A 17,945-nucleotide genomic window follows, 5' to 3' on the forward strand; every position below is an offset into this window, starting at 1 on the left:
AAGTAGTTCTATATGTTACCTGTAAGTATACATGGCTGAGACTCTTGTCCACACTGTAGCGTTTCCTCATCTTAACTTGCAGCAGGTTGTTGATCAAGTCGATTGCTGGAGAAACAAAAGTGTCCAGACCAGTCTATAAAACGAAACTGACTACTTACAGTAAAAAGAACATGAAGTTATATCATGCCTTAACATGCCAGCCTCATCTAAACAATTCTATTCCTGCATATAGTTGTAGAAATACAATGCAATGAACGGAGAACCATGTTTGACATGCCTGTATCATCATGACGATAGGAAATCCAGTTTCTATAGTAAGTGGCTTATCATGGATCAGGGCATTATTACAAAATGTATTGTGAAATATAAACATTTTATATTTAACATTTTTGAGGTTAACAGTTCATGTTAACCTCAGTTACACTCAGTTGCCAGTTTATTAGGTACACCTACTGTAGCTAAAAGTGCAGTCTAATACAACAGTCCTGCATTAAATCCTCCCGTCATGAAGGTTAGAATGTACCGTTTGGTTGAAATTGTTTTAGAGAGGTGTGTCAGTTAACAATAAAACTCTCCTATTGTTCCTCCCCCTCTGTGTTTACCATCACTGGAGATCTGTTTCCAGGGGTTGGGAGGGTACATGAAGGCTGCATTGTGGATCTGGTCGTTGATATCTTCGTCCTCATTAAACGGGAATGTCCCACTCAGGCTGACATACATAATGACGCCAACCGACCACATGTCCAGTGAGCGGTTGTAGCCCTGGTTCAGCAGAACCTCCGGGGCCAGGTAGGCGGGGGTACCGACCACCGAGCGACGGAAAGACTTCTCGCCGATGATACGGGCAAAACCAAAGTCACACAACTTCACCTGAGAGAAGTAAACAGTTAGGGAAAGTAGGCAGGAGGTCAGGTTGTCATTTGTGTAGTTTGACATGAAAGGAAGTGGTGAAAAGAGGTATTTGAGAATAGTATGCAGACTTAGTGCTTTGACGTTTATATTACAGTGTGAAAACCACAACTGCTGCATATGAGAATTGGTTTTAGTGTGTGAATGTGTATGTGTGTGTGTTTGTTTAAGTGTATACCTGGGGGAAGGGATCAGCAGAGGCAAGCAGCACATTCTCGGGTTTCAGATCACAGTGAACAATGTTCTTAAAGTGCAGATGTCTCAGAGCTGCAAGAATCTGCCCAAACATACGCACATGCATACCCACAACCGCAAAAACAGGATGGAAATTAGTTAACTGCAAAACGACATACAATACAAACACACTTTCAGAGATAAGTTATGACACATTAAATATGCATCATGAGGACAAGTATGAGGACGACAACACACACACACAACAACAGCAACACTTTCCATGTCATAGCCTATATCTGCACACACAACAAATCCCTTTTTTACTGGAGCACATACACACCTGTGTGATGAGGAACTTAGTGAGCCTCTCAGGCAATCTGCCTTTCTCACTGGAGAGGATCATCTCCAGCATGTCACCATGTAGCTTCTCCATTACCACAAACACTTTCTCTGGGGTTTCAAACATACACTCCAGGTTCACAATGCCCAGGTGACGTAAACTCTGAGAGAGGAATCAGAGAGGAGGAGGAGGTGGGAAGAAGGAGGAGATATCGGATGAAATGGAAATTGGGATTTGAGAGAGTGGTGAAAGAGAAGTATTGACAAAGACAGAGTGAGAATTAAAAGAGCAAATTAAACAGTGTGAGAGACAGGAACAGCATGACAGTTAGAGGTGAATGTGAGACAAAAACAAGACAGAGTCAGACAGTGTCAGCAAAAGACAGTTAACCACAGGAGAGGAATGTGAAAGACAGCAAGGAGAACAGAAACTTGATTATTACGTAGCTATGCTCCAAAAACGTCATAAAATGGTCTCCTGATGGCATTTTTATTACTCATATTTATGATATATGATTCAGAGGGGCGTTTAAAAAAAAAAAAACATATTTCAATGGAAACCTGCCAAATGTGGGAGATCCTTTTAAATCTGAAAGGGGAATTCAGTTCTTTTAGAGACTGTCATAAACAGGTTTAGACAGCAAATAGACAGCCTAATGTATCGCTGTCTCCATCTGCTGGTGAACAATGAACTATACATTTAAGTATGAGCCTAAACCAGAGAAACCTGGCAGTTCAAGAAAGTGAAATTACACTGTATTTATGTTTCTAAATTAGGCTTAACAACAAAAAGTGCAATTACTCTAAACAAAACGTACAGTAGAAAACAATACAACACAACAACACACCATAAAAGATTTTCTACAGTCTGAACAGATTTAGACTGAAGCTACAACTTGTGATGCCCTCTATTCTCACAACACATGACATATTTGGCATGCAAGTAACACATAAAATGACAATATCCTCACCATACCAATGCCAAAATGCTATTTTTGTTCATTCAATTATTTAAAAAAAAATCAGTTCCTCGCAACAAATGTTCCATTAATTGACTCCTTTAATTGAAATTAGTTTTCCATTAATCCCCGCCTTTTTTCTCTATTATGCATTATCCTCTTATTTGTATTGTTTTAAAAGTCTCTCAATTTTAGAGCCTTTAACTTAATAAACAGGATGGTAGTTGGTTCTTGATGAGTAGTTTTGTTTACAATTCCCCAGGCTTTTGAAGTATGAGAAATGGATCTAAAATAACTTCTTGATTTTTGAAATAATGAGGATTCATCACTGGCAACATAAGCTGCAATTGTAGAAGGCAGTTGTCAACCTTTGCAATCTGACCTTTTAGATCTTTGTATATGGAAATCTGGCTATTGTTAAACCACCGAGCACAGGCTTATGTTTCCCAAACTGTCTCATTGCTTTGATACCGTTGTCCTGTTAAAACACTCATAAGTACTATGAGTGCAGGGTTTTCCTTTCCTTTCAAAAATGGCCACAAACCATAGGTCAGACACTGAACCCTCTGATGCTAAAAAGTAAACATAGGGAAAACAGCTTCATGTACTTCCTTTTAGAAATGGTTCTGAATGTGATTTATGCTGGAATATGTACCTACTTGTACTGTATTGGAATGAATGTGAGCATTTTTCATGTATGTGCCAATATAACTAACCACACCAATATCCAATATATAGCAAAGCACCTGTTACTGTGTCAGCTTTAGTATGTATGTACAAATGATATCCATTTACAGCTGCAGTGAAACGTATGTGTGTGTTTACCTGAAGTATGGCCACCTCATTCCTCAGCTGGCTCTCCTGCTTGGTGGGAAAGCGAAGCTTGTCTATGACTTTGACAGCTACGTCCCTCCCTGTCTTCCTGTGCTTACCTGATAAAGAGATGGAGTGTTAGTCACAGATGGTTGTGAATGTGGACTTGTGGACATATAATGGGCCCTGAGTTTGTGACGTACTTAAAATAGTACTTCATTGATTTAACATTGCACTCTTATAACATTTCGGACTGACGATCAAAGATCAAAATCAATGCTGCAGAACCAGTCTTTTTTATTCCATGCATTCTTCTTCTTTGTCAAAACCTGGTGCCTACATTACCCAAAGTGCAACTCCACTGCTGATAGTTCGGTCAGAGATTCGGGCATGTTGTGCTAGTAATAACTTTAATGACACGTCTACTGTCTGGCACACAAACATCACAAATGCATCTGGGGTTTGCAATGTACTGTCATGTGTCTTGTTAGCTTTTAACTTTAGACACCATTGTTTCTATACAGCACTTTAACCTATTTTGACAGTCACAGAATATAGCAATCTAGAGCTCAATCAGCAGTACAGGACATAGATCTACATACCTCCATACACTACTCCAAACTGCCCAGATCCCAGCACTTCATCAGCAAAAATCTGGTACACTGTACCAATATCCTGTAGGAGAGCAATATTTCATACATTCATCATCATCCTCATTGTGTAATTCATTCAAAATTGCTAAAATTGCCAAAAAGTCATACCACATTCTCTTGGATTTGACTGTTGGATACAGATATGCTGATGGAGGCTTGTCCTGAAAATACAGCACCAGTAACAACGTACAGGTTATACGGTATTGTGGGTTCTAAATTGTGTAGCATTTAATAAGCACAACTTGTCAACAACTAAGATATCACACGGTATGGTATGGTATTTTCTCTAGCACTAAAAAAAGACAACTTTGCTCAATTTCAGCTCGACTTACTCAACTTGTGAAAGAACAGCTTACTGGAAGAGTCTGCTCTCTATTTGACCAAGGCGTTTTGGAGCAGGGCCTTCATCTGGGTGTTTTTGATAAAGAGTTAAATAAAGAGCAGACTCTTCCAGTGAGTTGGCAAGTTGTTTTTTCACATTTGGTCCATTGTTACTTGAGCACCAAGTTGGCTGGTGATGTTAGCAACAGCACACTCTGTTTTGGCATATTAAACTGACATGTCCATAAATCACAGGCTGCAATCATGTGCCAATTAGTAAATATAATAAACCACCACATTCATTTGGCTGCTCTCAACTTACTGTGAGTTGTGTTCCCCGCAGCAGGTGGTGCGTCCTGAAAGATGACTGGCATGAGGGCCTGGCGAATGACGCTCTCCCATGCTTTGGCCACCTCACGCCCAATGCCGCTGTTGGGAGCTACTTGGCTGGGGGAGGGAGGGGTTGGGGGGAGAGTCTGGGGGTTGCTGGGGGACAGAGCGGGGAGGGTGTTGGGGTCCTCTCCTACAAAGTAGCACATGGTGCCTGTGATGAGCTCGAAACAGTGAGGATTTGTGCCTGGGGGGACAAGACTGAAGTTGCCACCGGGACGCACCTCCAGGATCTCAGACAGAGGGATCTCCTGCAAGGATGGACCAGTGATGAAGCAATAAAAAAAAGCTTGCACACTTCAAATAAATTGATAACTTGAGATCCTAGCTTTTCATGGAGTACACTATATTTACCTTGTAGTATTTGTTGGAGGTGTTGTTCTGGAAAAGGATGATGCACTTACAATCCAAACGCCAGTAGTGCCTCTTTCTCTGTTGGGGGTTGGAGTAAGGTGGGATGGGGTGGGGCAACAATGGTAAGACAGGACATTGAGGGGTGGGATCGAGAGAGGACAGAGGGTGAGGGATGGGAAATGGTTCGGGGCGAAGTTCAGGGATCCATATGAATGCATTTCAAGTTCGGAGCTGACGTCCAGAGGAAGAGAACAGTGGCCAGATGAGAAGAAGGATGAACACGAGTACAAGCTGCAAGATGAGAAGGTGGAAACAAAGAGAAAGAGAAAAGAGACAAAAGTGAAAGAAAGAAAAAAAGAGGGTGTTAGTGAAGCCAGAGAGGAAAAACAAGCAAGAACAAGGCTAGAGAGGCAGAAAGGTTTCTTAGAGGTCAAATATAGAGAGTATGTTAGGAGAAAGAAAAGGCAGAAAATGGGCTTTTAGCTTGAATTCACCACACATGTGCTGAGTGCTGTTATGTTTTCAGCAAGAGTCAGCCTCATCATTAATCTTCAACTATTCTTTCTTCTACACACATACACAAGCACGCTCACATACACACAAATATAAGAGACCAGAAGGTCTCTGAGTGAGTGGAAAGTAAACAAAACAAACTTACTGCAGTAAATCATAGAAAAAAAGTAATAAAAGTTAGTTCATGCATCTAGAATAACTTGACTTAAATCTGTATGTTCAGCTCCTACTAGGGGTGGGCGATACCGCAAAATTTGGTTTTAATATACATTTAAACACAAATGGGTACAACAGAGAATAGAGAAACTGATCCCTTTTTGGTATCGATCCTATTGACGCTAGAATCAATCTTCAAAAACGAGACGTAGTATCTGTAGTTTTGATATTTTGGTATCCATCCGCCCACCCCTGGCTCCTACAACAATGATAAATATACTTTTCAGGAGAACAGCAGACTTATCCAGAGAGAGGGCAGCATGGGAATTATGGGTAATGTTTTTACCAGTGTGTCCTTATTGCTGTAGTGAACCATCCATCCTTCCTTGATAGCCGTACTGGATCGACGGGTTGTCTGCCTCACCGACTGTACCACCCTCATTAGCGGGATGTAAACACTAGAAGAAGAAGGACAGAACTCAGGTCAGTAGATAAAATGTGTGTTTGAGTTATTTTCTAAATGGTATTCCTATAACATCCCTTTACAGACTTGTTAGTAGTTTTTCTCCAAATGTTTGTGTTTTCCTCATACCTCTGATCACCGCTGGTTCCATCCTGGTTGTTGTCAGGAGCAAAGGACCCAGGGATGCTGCAGGCATCATCTGAGTCATCCATTGAAGACTTATCTGAGGTGTCGTACTCATTGCTGTAGTCCATGGGAACCTCAGGGTCTGCACTAGGACTCAAAATGTCTGGGGCAAAATAGAACGAAAGAAGGGGGTTGAGTGCTGGACTTAAAGTGACAACGTGTTTAAAATGCTGTGAAAAAAATACTACTACTTGCTACTGTTATGACTATTACTAAGACCGCTATTAGAGGAGTACAGCTTTACATGCATCAATACTGAGTACTGATAATACTTACCGCAGTTACTTCTGTTGTCTGAGAAGATAAAAACATTAGTGCGAGTGAGTTTCAGTTTTGTCCACTGAAATAATGTACTATATCATGTATGGTTATTAAAGTAACAATGGAAGCATGCAGATGAGAAATTCATACTTTTATCAAATCCATGCAGGGTTAACAGTCATAAACATATCTTCTCTCACCTCCAATTGTCTCCCCGAGGCAGTCATTAGGAACCTTGTATGCACAGCGTTTATGGCAGTTGAACTTGCAGTCTGAGAGGGGCAAAACACAATTAATTCTGATCAGTTTACATCTGATTAGATTTAGCTAACATTCTGCATCACACTGGTCATCCAGAAATTAGTCTCTCTCTTTGTTTGTACTCACCTTTGCACTGAAGGCCCTGCCTGAAAAGTCCTCGAAGAAGCCTCTTGCAGTACTGGCACACTGTCGGTCGTGTGTACGAGTGGACAGCAAACGTGTGGGGCACCTTCACCTTGCTCATCAGGATCTTGTCCAAATGAACAGGTCGGCCCGTGTAGAAGCGCCGAGCTTCACTAGGGGTCCGTGGCTAGCAGAATAGAAAGGAAACAAAGATTATCAATGAAATTGATTGTGTTTGGGTAAATAAACTAGTAAGAATCCTATAATCTACCATTGTCAATAAGGTAAATAACTACCAAACTAATTCATTACTAAAGCGTTCATTTATAAATTTCCTATCCTTAAACCTGCAATAACTGATTTGATTATTTATTATTTATAGCTGCTTTAAGCTCATGTTTTCTCTCTAATGAAATGGCTTCCCTATCTTATCTTTTTTTATTAGAGTAGATTAATAGGCAAAATCAATCAGCAATAATGGTTTTTGCCTTAAGGCAAAGGGTTCCCAAATTATAATGGCTACATACCACTTCTAGTGGAGTGCAGGTACTTTTGGTTTTATTTCCATGGTTTATTTGCACCGTGTGCCTTTGGTAGAAAGAGGTTCCAATGAAATTTGTTCGGAAAGTCTGTGGATTTTCCTGAGTAACAGGACATTGTTTCTGGAAAGTTGGTGTTGAAATTTTCAAATGAAAATTTTCATTGCTTCTCCACTGCCATTACAAGTGTGTCCATCACATATTTGCTTTCAGTCTCAAACTAAAAACCTTCTAAATCAGTGACTAAACTGAGTTAAAGTGGGTTTACCCAATTTGTAATAGTAACTTAAAACAAAGCTATTTAATGTGATCAAATAAATGTTGTCCATTGGAAAACCTCTATAACTTTAATAGTCTAAAACTGACCAGGGCATTGTGTGCATGAATTCACCAGTACCATTTGTGTGTGTGAGCGGATTAGGCTGGCATCCTCTGTGCAGGTGGAGGCCGTCCCTACACTGTACACTGACTCTGTGGTGGAGAGACGCAGGGACTGGCTGCTGCTCAGGGAGGTGGTGGACAGACGCCGTTTACGAGCCCCACTGCAGTTGTTTGGGATGCTGAATGCACAGCGCTTGTGGTAGTTTAGTCCACATCCTGCAGGGGGTGGCATGGATCAAAGAACCAGGGACCAGGAGATCAACAGAGCAGGAAGGTAAAGGAGATGGAGCATATTTGGTGAGTGTTACAATTCATTTCTCAGAGAAATTTCTAGACCACATCAATGTGTCTTTTCTTATTCACACGTCATCTCCCTATTTTCCTCACCGTCACACTTGAGCCCTTGTCTGACCAGTCCGAACAGCATCTCTCCACAGTGGTCACAGAAGGCTGGGGCCCGGTATGAGTGTACATTGAGTGCGTGGGGCCGTATCTGGAAATCTTCAAATGTGGCTGCCGCTAAACGAGATAACGGGTGGAGTGTCACAGTGGGTGTCAAGCTACAATCATACGACTGTAACTGGGCAGAATAAATGATTAGATGGATAAGACGGAAACAGGATGGAAAAATAGATGGATTTTCTTCCTGACAGGGGAACATTACAGTTTGAAACAATGAAAGAACTGATTGGGTCAGTGTAAGATATTAACTGTAGTAAAATAAGCAGATAAGGACTGATTTAAAGAGTTGTGATGCAGAGTAACTACAGTAATGAAAGGGAGATAGCAGATGAAAGAAGAAGGAAGATAATTTAGATTTAATATGGCTATCTTGTACACGAATGGCACAAGCCATATTAAAAGAAAAGAGAAGAGAGTTGGTTACTTACCAGAGAGCACCACCTCCACCAGATCTCCCTCCTGAATGTCACTGGCACCTTTAACGAGTTGCAAGATGTTGTTGGTGGATGTGTCATGCTTAAACAGCAAAATCTTGTCATAAATGCCATAGAAGCCACACTCTGGGAACTAGAACATAGAAAAAAAAAAAACATAATAGAAATGTACATTAGGAAGATCAAGTGTAGAAAAGGCAGAATTTTGTTTAAAGACTGGTAGTTGCATTTGATATAATTCAATTAAGGGCTTTACTCAATATTTACGAAATAGCATGCATACAGTTTTGTTTTTTTTACATATCTTTTGTTGGATCTTATGAAACATATCAAAAAAGCCTCAACATGTTGGTGTTTTGAAGCAACATGGAGGAACATGCAAAATTTATAAAAAAAAAACAACCCAAATCTTAAAAAGTTCTTTGCAAACAGAGAGTATTGTTTTTCTCACTCTAAACTGACCTACAAAATGTAATGTAAAGGCCCTGGAATATATACCAGCCAACACAAACACACACACCCAAACACAAACACAAGTGTACACACACCACTGATATACAAGACACGCTGGCTGGATTCCACAAATCAAGCATCTTAGTCAATGTGGAAAGTAAGACAAAGGAGAAACTTTATCCTATCTTCCTATCAGTCATATACAAGTACACACACGTACACACACACACACACACACACACACACACAAGTGTTTCCATGAAGCATTTCCAGAGATATGAGAGATGAGTGTGTCAGTCAGAAGCCAGCAGAGGAAAGGAGGCTGTCATAGGGAAACCCTGCTCTCCTGAATAGTTAATATTGTCTGGTTCACTTCAGTGGCCACACCACAGGATACCACAGGTACACACATTCACAGGGAAACTGAGAGAGAGAGAATACACAGGATATGCTGAGTGAGACCAGAAGGAGAAAGAAGAGAAATAAAATAAATGGTTTAAGTTTTAAATAGAAGTCCTTCTCACACACACACACACACACACGCACAAACAAACAATCCTCCCTGTCTCTCTTGTTGTTGTTTTTCCTATGGTGGAGTCAAGATTCACCATCTGGCCGAGCTCTAACAACTTACAGGAAGGGGAACCCTGGTCTCCACCTTGGAACGACACACACATACACCTCCTCCTCACATACCAAAAGACACACCCTCCTTACAAACAGCAACCCATTTCCCTTCTTTTCTCCTAAATACACACACACACAAAAGCAGTTTCCCAACAGGCACTCCACTTCACCACATCTGAAATCCAGGCCTGGCTTGTACCGCTGCCAAGCTACACAGTGAGTCCACCACGCCCCAGCAGTGGGCTACTGCTAGTGATCACACAGTCAGCAACAAGACACAAACAGCACACAGTGGCCTTTTTTTCAAAATCTGCATATCCTCAATCTATTTCACAAACATTACATCCATAAAACAAATCACAGAAATAAGGTTACACCAAAAAAGAACTGGCAGTGGTAAAGAGGTCTGAGACGTGTGTGAGCAGATCAGTGTAGTATAACCATTTAAACAGTACCTCTATTTGTTTAGCACACATGTTATGCAAAGTTGATTCACAAACATGACAAAGAAAAACACAGAAGCATGATTATACACAGAATGAATACAGTTCACCACAGTTAAAGCTAAACTCAGTCTCTAACCAAACCTGTATTTTAAATGAGTTTATTATAACTAATGACCTTGATATCCTATTTTTAAAACATGGTTAAGGCCAGGTGATTATTACCCACTTAAATGAATGTTGTCCTCCAAATTATGAATTTTTAGTGTTAGTGACAATTTGCCCATTCATCCAAATACAAATGACCAGTTGGAAATCTTTAATCAGTTATGCTTATCTCCTCTGGACACAGTTGCCCCTATCAAAACTCAACTTAAGTCCACTGTCAAAACAGCCCCATGGATGAATGAAGGGATCCGTAGCCTTAAACGAACCTGTAGAAGACTTGAATGCAGGTGGAACTCCAGTGAATTGCAGGTTCATTACTCACTGTATAAAGAATTATTAACTTCATATATTTGAAAGTAAAGGAGGCTAGAGACCAGTTTTTCCTCTTATTTAGCCAACAGAAGACTTTTTGTTTCTGTTGGTGAATTTACCTCAAACTGCTGAGATTAAACATGGAATACCACAAGGATCAATCTTGGGACCTTTTCTATTTTCCCTGCACGTTACCCTTGGGACATATCATCCATCACCACAACATCTCCTTCCAGTGCTACGTGAATGATACACAGCTGTGTCATTTAAACCTCCTGACATTAGCAAACTGGCTTCAATACATAGCTGCTTAGATGAAATAAAATACTAGATGTCCAATAACCTATATCCCATAAGTTTAACTCTGACAAGACAGAAGTTCCAATCATTGGTCCTGAAAATGTCTCAAAACAAATACAGCCACTCCTCGGCCTCCTCACTTCTAACATTTAGTCAGCTACAAAAATCTGGCTGTTAACTTGGATTGGGACATGAGTCTGGAGCAACATGTAAAAAAAAGTAGTACACTTGTGTTTTTATAGGCTCTGACCCTGTCGCTCCCCACAAGGAAGCACCAATCTCAGCACAGCAGAGAGTGGGCAGTGATGATAATGACCCCCCCCCCCCTTGGGGAACGTAGACTCTGAGCTTACAGGTACTGGGGTGGAGGGGGGACTTTTGAAATACTATATGAACTGCAGCAGTGGTGGTGGAGCATGAGCAGCAAACGACAGCATAGCTTTCAGGTCAGCAGTGTGGCATGCACTGAAAGAGTGAGCAGAGCACTGATAGTACACTGTTATGATTAAAAAGGGGCATTGGATATGTGTTGTGTGGTGACCACAGAACTTTAAAAATTCAGCAGAATCATGTCTCTCCAAAATCAGTAACCCATTACTCCGAATAATCCATAAAACACACTGTTAACAGGATTATGTTTTTGGTAGTAGTTCCAGTGAACACAGTTCTGTGAGGCCTGTGATTTAACCAGAGTAACAGGTACTGCATTTCTGTAAAGAGATGCTGCTGTTGAATTTTTGAACATTTTTAAATCTTCCATCTGCATTGTACTGGGGTGGAGGCAGAGATGGATATCTCATAAACTAGCCAGATAAAACCAAAACCATCTACATGTCTAGATACCACTAGAGGTAAGTGAGAAAATATGTTGTTTGGGGGGGTATGTTCTTTTGTAATTTAAGTGAACAGACCCTTTAACCCCAACAGACGTCTACATAAATGTTTCTGGCTTTGGGTCAATTAGACGATACAGATACTAATAAGAAGAGGCTCCAAACTTTCCCAAGTCCAGACTTAAAAACCCACAAGTTCTCTGACAGGAGTGAATCATGTAATAGCTGCATGCATTAGTACCTGGGATTCCCACAAATAAGACCAACTGCTGCCACTTGTAATTACAAACACCCACAGAGCCCAGATCAGAGGAGACTCCCAGCTCTGCCCAAATCCACAGACAAGCCTCAGCGTAAGTACTTTGTAATACCCACGGCACTGTTTGATGCCAGCCTCTCTGCAATTAACCCCACTCTGTTACTGTTACTGCTCACTTCTTTCCTGAGCAACTCAAGGCACAAGGCAAGTCATATTATCCTGCGGCCACTGTCCAAAACAAACACAATGTGCAGACCACAACTGCAGTTGCCACGTCTGTGCAGACCACAAGTCTTTACAGCTCTACTGAAAAGCACAATATCCCAACTCCCCAAAACCACAGTTTCCTCAGAGAAAATGACCATTTTCTTCTTTTCGTCTCTCCCTGTCCCAGTTTTCATTGAAAGTACAGGGTGAGAAGAGCACAAAAGCCGCACATTACTTCTGTCTGTATGTCAACATGGTGAAAAATTACATTGTTTGTCTTGTAATTACACAATCATCTCTATATGTTTGTGTATACACTGTATATCTGGCTGTGAGGTGTAGAGGTTAGGGGCATTGTTGCAAGAGATTATGTGTGTGCATGTGTGTAAAGTCTGCAGACAAAGAGCTGGCTGTATTATCATACATACTGTAGTGTAGTGTGGTTTGCCTGGAGACATAGGGCTGTGTCTCTAGCTGGTTTCGTTGGGTTACCAGGGATCAGGTTGCCCTGTGTTGCCTGCACTATTCCTGCAGCTCTTCGGGCCAATGAAGCCATTCTGAGTGAAATTAATTATGGACTAGGCTTTCTTTACACCAACCCCTCCCTCTTTTTCTCCCATCACTCTTAATTTCCTACTCAGTGCCTTGTTTATCAACCGTTCCTTACTTGTCTTCAGGTCTATCCAGCTTTCCTTATCACTCTGTCTTCTTTTTCTTTTAGGTATTATTTTTCCCCAATATATGTTTTATGAGCCTCACTGAAAAGGAACAACATACAAAGACTAAAAGAAGAAAAAGATGCACAAAGAAAAGCATTCTGTCATATTTTCTGAGCTTTACCAGCCACTAACATTGTCCTCAATGTGGTCCACTCCCTCTCTTGCAATCTGATGTAATGTTAAGGTCAGCCAGCAGTGCTCATCCTCGCCAATGACTTGACTAACCTACTTTATTAAGGTTCAATGCTGTGTTCTGTTCGGGACATGATGAAATGATTTTCCGTGGAAGTAGACTGATTATACAGCAGAGCAAAGAAATATAGAAATCTACACAGTACAATGAGAGAAAGAAGACTTAGTTCCATTTCTTTGTCCTACAGAACTATTTCAGTCCTAAGCCATCCACTGAGTTTATGTTCTACTTCTATTTACTGCATGTGCCTTTTAAGTCATTTAGTAGCTTTAAAGATGGAAATATTTAGAGGTGCAATGGTTAATTGATCACTTGATTAGTCAATCGATCGATATCGATATCATTCAATTAAATTAATTAATTAATCGTTTCAGTCATTTTTCAAGCAAAAATGCCAAATATTAGATGGTTCCAGCTTTAAGATTTGCTGTGTTGTTTTGTCATATATGATAGTAAATCAAACATCTTTGGGTTTCGGGCTGTTGTTTGAACAACAAAAGCAATTTGAAAGCATCACTTTTGGCTCTAGGAAACTGCGATTTTCCACTTTTTTTTTTAATAACCAGGGCTATTTGAAAATTAAGAAATATTTGATGTGAATTCTTGCAGTCAAGATGTATGATGTTTTAAAAATTTTATTTTATGATGGATTATATATACAGTATGTATTTTTAGTGCACTTTGGTTTTACAAAAGCATCATAACCAATAAATAACATTGATTTTCAATGACATTAACAGTGACAAACTTTGATACACACATGTTGCTTGTATTGCCATACCAACATGCAATGAGCTATCACCAAGCATAATAGCTTATTTTGATTGCAAGAACCAGAGCTAACGAGAGATACACCAATCGGTTCATGTGCAATCCTCAGTTAAACAGTAGGCGGTACACTGGGAGTGAAGGGGTTAACAGGAACTTGTCCAAGCTGTCCAAATTGGAATGCAAAAGTGAACAACCAACTATCTAAATGCACAGCTGATGCATCACTCATCACCATCGCCCTAAACAATGTGGTTCTCAGTGTAGCTGTTGCTACTGTCAATAACGTTAATAAGGGTAAACAGCTTTATCCAGATTACTCAGTCAGTCATTATTAAAAACACACACTCACACAAAAGGATCTAAACACTCAAAAATAAACTAAGCAAGTGATATCACACTGTGTGTACACTTTACACACAAAAGTATCTTTCTCACCATATCAGCGTGATGTCATGGAACAAAGCTTTTGTGAGTGAAATTTGAGCTCAAAAACATTGTATTCAAACACACACATACACACTTAAAGCCACAGCTGCCATTTCTTCTCCTCTGTGCTCATATTCTGCTGGTTCTTGTCAACCACCTCAGCCCTTGGTCATATGATGCAGGTCACAAGCACCGAGGTAGTGACTGAGATCTTTTATCTGAAGTGCAGACAAAGTGGAACCGGTAGAATATGAAACAATGACCTAATCCCTTCTTCCTCTACCAGTTTCCTTTATGTTCGTGCTGCTACATGCACATTATAGAAGCATTAGATTAATGTTTTGTAATGGTGAAGTGCTCTGAGAAATGAATGACTGATTGGTGGCTTCATTTATTCAAAGACAATCAAAATGAAACGTAAGAAATGTAGCTGAAAGGGCATGCAAGCAAAGGAACAGCCGCAGGGGCATGCAGAGTTTCTCTCAACACTTCAGCAACAGGTTAGCGTCACCTCATCAAAGCAGGGGTGCTTACACACAGGCACCAGAGCTGATGAGTCGGTTTCATTTCAATGTTGAGGGCTTGTCAAACGGGTGTAGAGCAATTCTTCTAAATATAGACCATCTTTATAAATGCTTTAAGTTGCTCCATGTGTGAAGAACATAGATACTTTTATGTCCTGCTGAGAAAGCTGCTTGTTTCTGCTTTTCATCCTCCACCCTCACTTCCCCTCAAGCAGCTCAGCATGAGCCACCTTCGACCACCAAGCCACACAAACACACAAGCATGCACACTCAGGCACACACACAATCACACATAATCAGATTCAGTACCATCTAATCAAAACTCTGCATTTTACAGATATGCAAAAGATTTAGGTAGTTACTCATGAAAAAACAGTCAAGATCAAACCTGTATTTTGTTTAATGTCTGACTGGTGGATTTATTCTTATAAAAGGGTATTCATGCAACCTTATGAATGTTTTTTGCTTCAGCTGGAGCTATCGATGCCCTCCGTAGTTTTACTTCATTTTAAGGATGCAAAATGGCTCAAATGAAAGCAACTTCAACAACCTCTAACGCTGTGAATTCACATAGGGAGCATGATACTTGGGATGTAATCTATACTCTGCCAACTGCTCTGTCAGATATTTAAGATTGTTGCTGGTGGTTTCTTCAACAGCAACATGTTTTTCCCCACATAAAGGGAAACAAAGAAAGGACTTTTCTGGATGCCTTGGGCCAGGAGGCCTCTCCTCCACTGCTATATTGTTTGAGTTCTGTATCAGTACCATTATATACACATTATTTTTACTTATTTATTTAGTAAGTAATAGTAGTGCCAGTAGCATTAGTAACAGTTATTTTTGTAGTGTCATGATTAATGTTAGCAGTATTATAAGAATTCATGTTATCTCCACGACACAGGAAACTGCAACCTTGAGCTTGTGGTACATAGCTCTTCAAAAGTAGTACTTGAAGTAACATGTATAAACTTACAATGTGGGTTTGAGGAGGTAGAGTGATGGCATGTTAAATATAAGGCAGGTTACCACAGTCGCACAAAGTACAGACACAGACACTGTGATGGGAAAATAATTTCAAAGAAAGAAAACAGTAATATCAGCTATTTATTAAGTTAATTAATGTAGTTAATGTAGGATCTTCCAATGCCATCCAACCAGTTCATCAAGACTTCCCATGACATGGCCGACATTAAATTTTCTGATCAGTGTATATAAAAAACTTAAGTTATCATATCATGGTAACATGGCAGAATCATTTCAAAATGGCACTTAAAGTACAGCTGAACTGCCACATTATGGGAAAATTGACTGAACTGTCAGTTTTATGTCCCTGCAGCAAGTAGTAGTTAAGACTGAAATAGAATAAAATGATACTCCGACCACTTTAAACAGTTGTTGCTTTGTTTTTTAATAGTGCAGTGAAGAACAACTAGGGGACTGAAATGTTACAGAATGACAGGAGCTGGATTTGTGTTTACACAGTGCGGTACGTTACAGAAACACTGCAGTTCTGCAGAATCAGTTCAAGCTCCAACGACGACAACACATGATCAATAACTGAGAATCAGCATGGATAAAATATAAAATGTGCTGTGTGTGACACTGAGCTCTGTAAACAGTGTGACCTCTATAGCCCTACATGGTCCTCCATGCTGATGTGTTTCTGCAATAGAAGCTGGTTATCACAACAGGAACCTGATCCAGGCATTTTATAGTCAAGAGGAAACACGCTGCATCCCTTCAAACAACAGACATTGTTTAAACATCCACGTCTTACTGTGTCAAAGCATACAGCCTCTTGCACACGTGTGTGCATGTACACACTCACATTCTCGAGGATCATGGTGGAGGGTTGTGATGCACCTGCGCTTTATTGTGTGTGTGTTTGCATAAATTATCCTTCTCCTTAAGACACATACCCTAATTGTTGGGCCATAACTCCCTCTATCCTTGTTAACATGTCAGGCACGGGACTCCAAAAGAACCACCCCACCTTTCTGAAAGTGATAAAGTGTTTAATGAGGGGTTGCTGTGGCAACGGCATGTAAAGACGTCAATGATCTGCCCTCATTAGCTCTTGACAACAACTTGGCGCGACGCAGGAATCTTTCCTTTTGTGCTGACAGTGTTAGGGATGGAACAAACGTGTTACTGGCCCAGCGTTCTATTTTTAACCCCAGTGAGGTCACATAATGACGTAGAGATGGGGTAGACGACAAAATTGACAGCCATCCCTGCCCTCCCTGTGCCATCAGCCACCTGTAGAGACTGTGCTGCAGTCCATGCTGGCTTTAAGAAAACAAAAAGTGAACATGTCTTTGAAACACTCGTTACACATCATGCTTTAAATCACAGCAGTGAGTGACAGGTCTGTGCCAGGAGGACAAGGAATTAAGAAATACCCATGACGTCAGCTAACCCGCTGGGCTTGGCAGACACAAAGAAGGAAAACAAAATGAGGATGAATCAACACAGAAAGGGTGTACACAAGGATGGACAACTGAAAAGCTACATGACGTAGTGCAGTTTACCATGCTCTCATAATTTGCACATGCAGTAACTTCATGCTGCAATACAAACACACCTCTAATCAGAGGTGGATGTTCTGAGCCTTACTGTTTCAGTCAGAAGTATACGCATGTTTATCACTGTCAACTCTCCTCACACAGACCTAAACACACACTCATACACATAAATAACCACACAGGTAGTTTCTCTCCTGTGTGGTTATTTATGTGTATGAGTATGACTAGACATGTGGTAAGAGGTTCAAAGCGAGTTGAGAGGTTGTGCAGCAGGATATAGTTTATCAATGGAAATCATGATCTTTGCAAGGTGACATTAAAGGCCAAATGCAAAAGCTTCTTTCTTCCTGGATTTGATGTGTTTCCTGTTGAAACATGATACTGGGGAAGGACATGAGACACGGGAGGGATGTTTTAAAAGTGTAAACCAATGGGACATCCGTTGAGGAGGTAAAGGCAGTTTTATTTATTTGATGAGGCTAAATATT

General features: G+C 40.5%; 1 protein-coding gene across 3 annotated transcripts in view; it reads right to left on the reverse strand.

Moving 5' to 3' along the window:
- Nucleotides 1-17,945, reverse strand: part of prkd2 (protein kinase D2) — a 35,470-nt gene that overhangs the window by 2,430 nt on the left and 15,095 nt on the right. For 2 of the 3 annotated variants that reach the window (XM_044202611.1, XM_044202609.1), the window contains 17 exons: nt 8,689-8,827; nt 8,186-8,317; nt 7,815-8,014; nt 6,882-7,065; nt 6,695-6,766; nt 6,510-6,527; nt 6,177-6,336; nt 5,931-6,042; nt 4,916-4,993; nt 4,494-4,812; nt 3,959-4,011; nt 3,800-3,872; nt 3,210-3,316; nt 1,427-1,588; nt 1,088-1,186; nt 603-870; nt 20-105 (listed from right to left, as the gene is read on the reverse strand). In XM_044202611.1, the coding sequence (XP_044058546.1) occupies nt 20-105; nt 603-870; nt 1,088-1,186; nt 1,427-1,588; nt 3,210-3,316; nt 3,800-3,872; nt 3,959-4,011; nt 4,494-4,812; nt 4,916-4,993; nt 5,931-6,042; nt 6,177-6,336; nt 6,510-6,527; nt 6,695-6,766; nt 6,882-7,065; nt 7,815-8,014; nt 8,186-8,317; nt 8,689-8,827 (2,262 nt within the window). The remainder of the gene's footprint in view (nt 1-19; nt 106-602; nt 871-1,087; nt 1,187-1,426; nt 1,589-3,209; nt 3,317-3,799; nt 3,873-3,958; nt 4,012-4,493; nt 4,813-4,915; nt 4,994-5,930; nt 6,043-6,176; nt 6,337-6,509; nt 6,528-6,694; nt 6,767-6,881; nt 7,066-7,814; nt 8,015-8,185; nt 8,318-8,688; nt 8,828-17,945) is intronic. The other variant, XM_044202610.1, reaches the window with a different exon arrangement.

This window comes from Siniperca chuatsi, linkage group LG7 (genome assembly GCF_020085105.1).
Source record: "Siniperca chuatsi isolate FFG_IHB_CAS linkage group LG7, ASM2008510v1, whole genome shotgun sequence".
NCBI lineage: Eukaryota > Metazoa > Chordata > Actinopteri > Centrarchiformes > Sinipercidae > Siniperca > Siniperca chuatsi.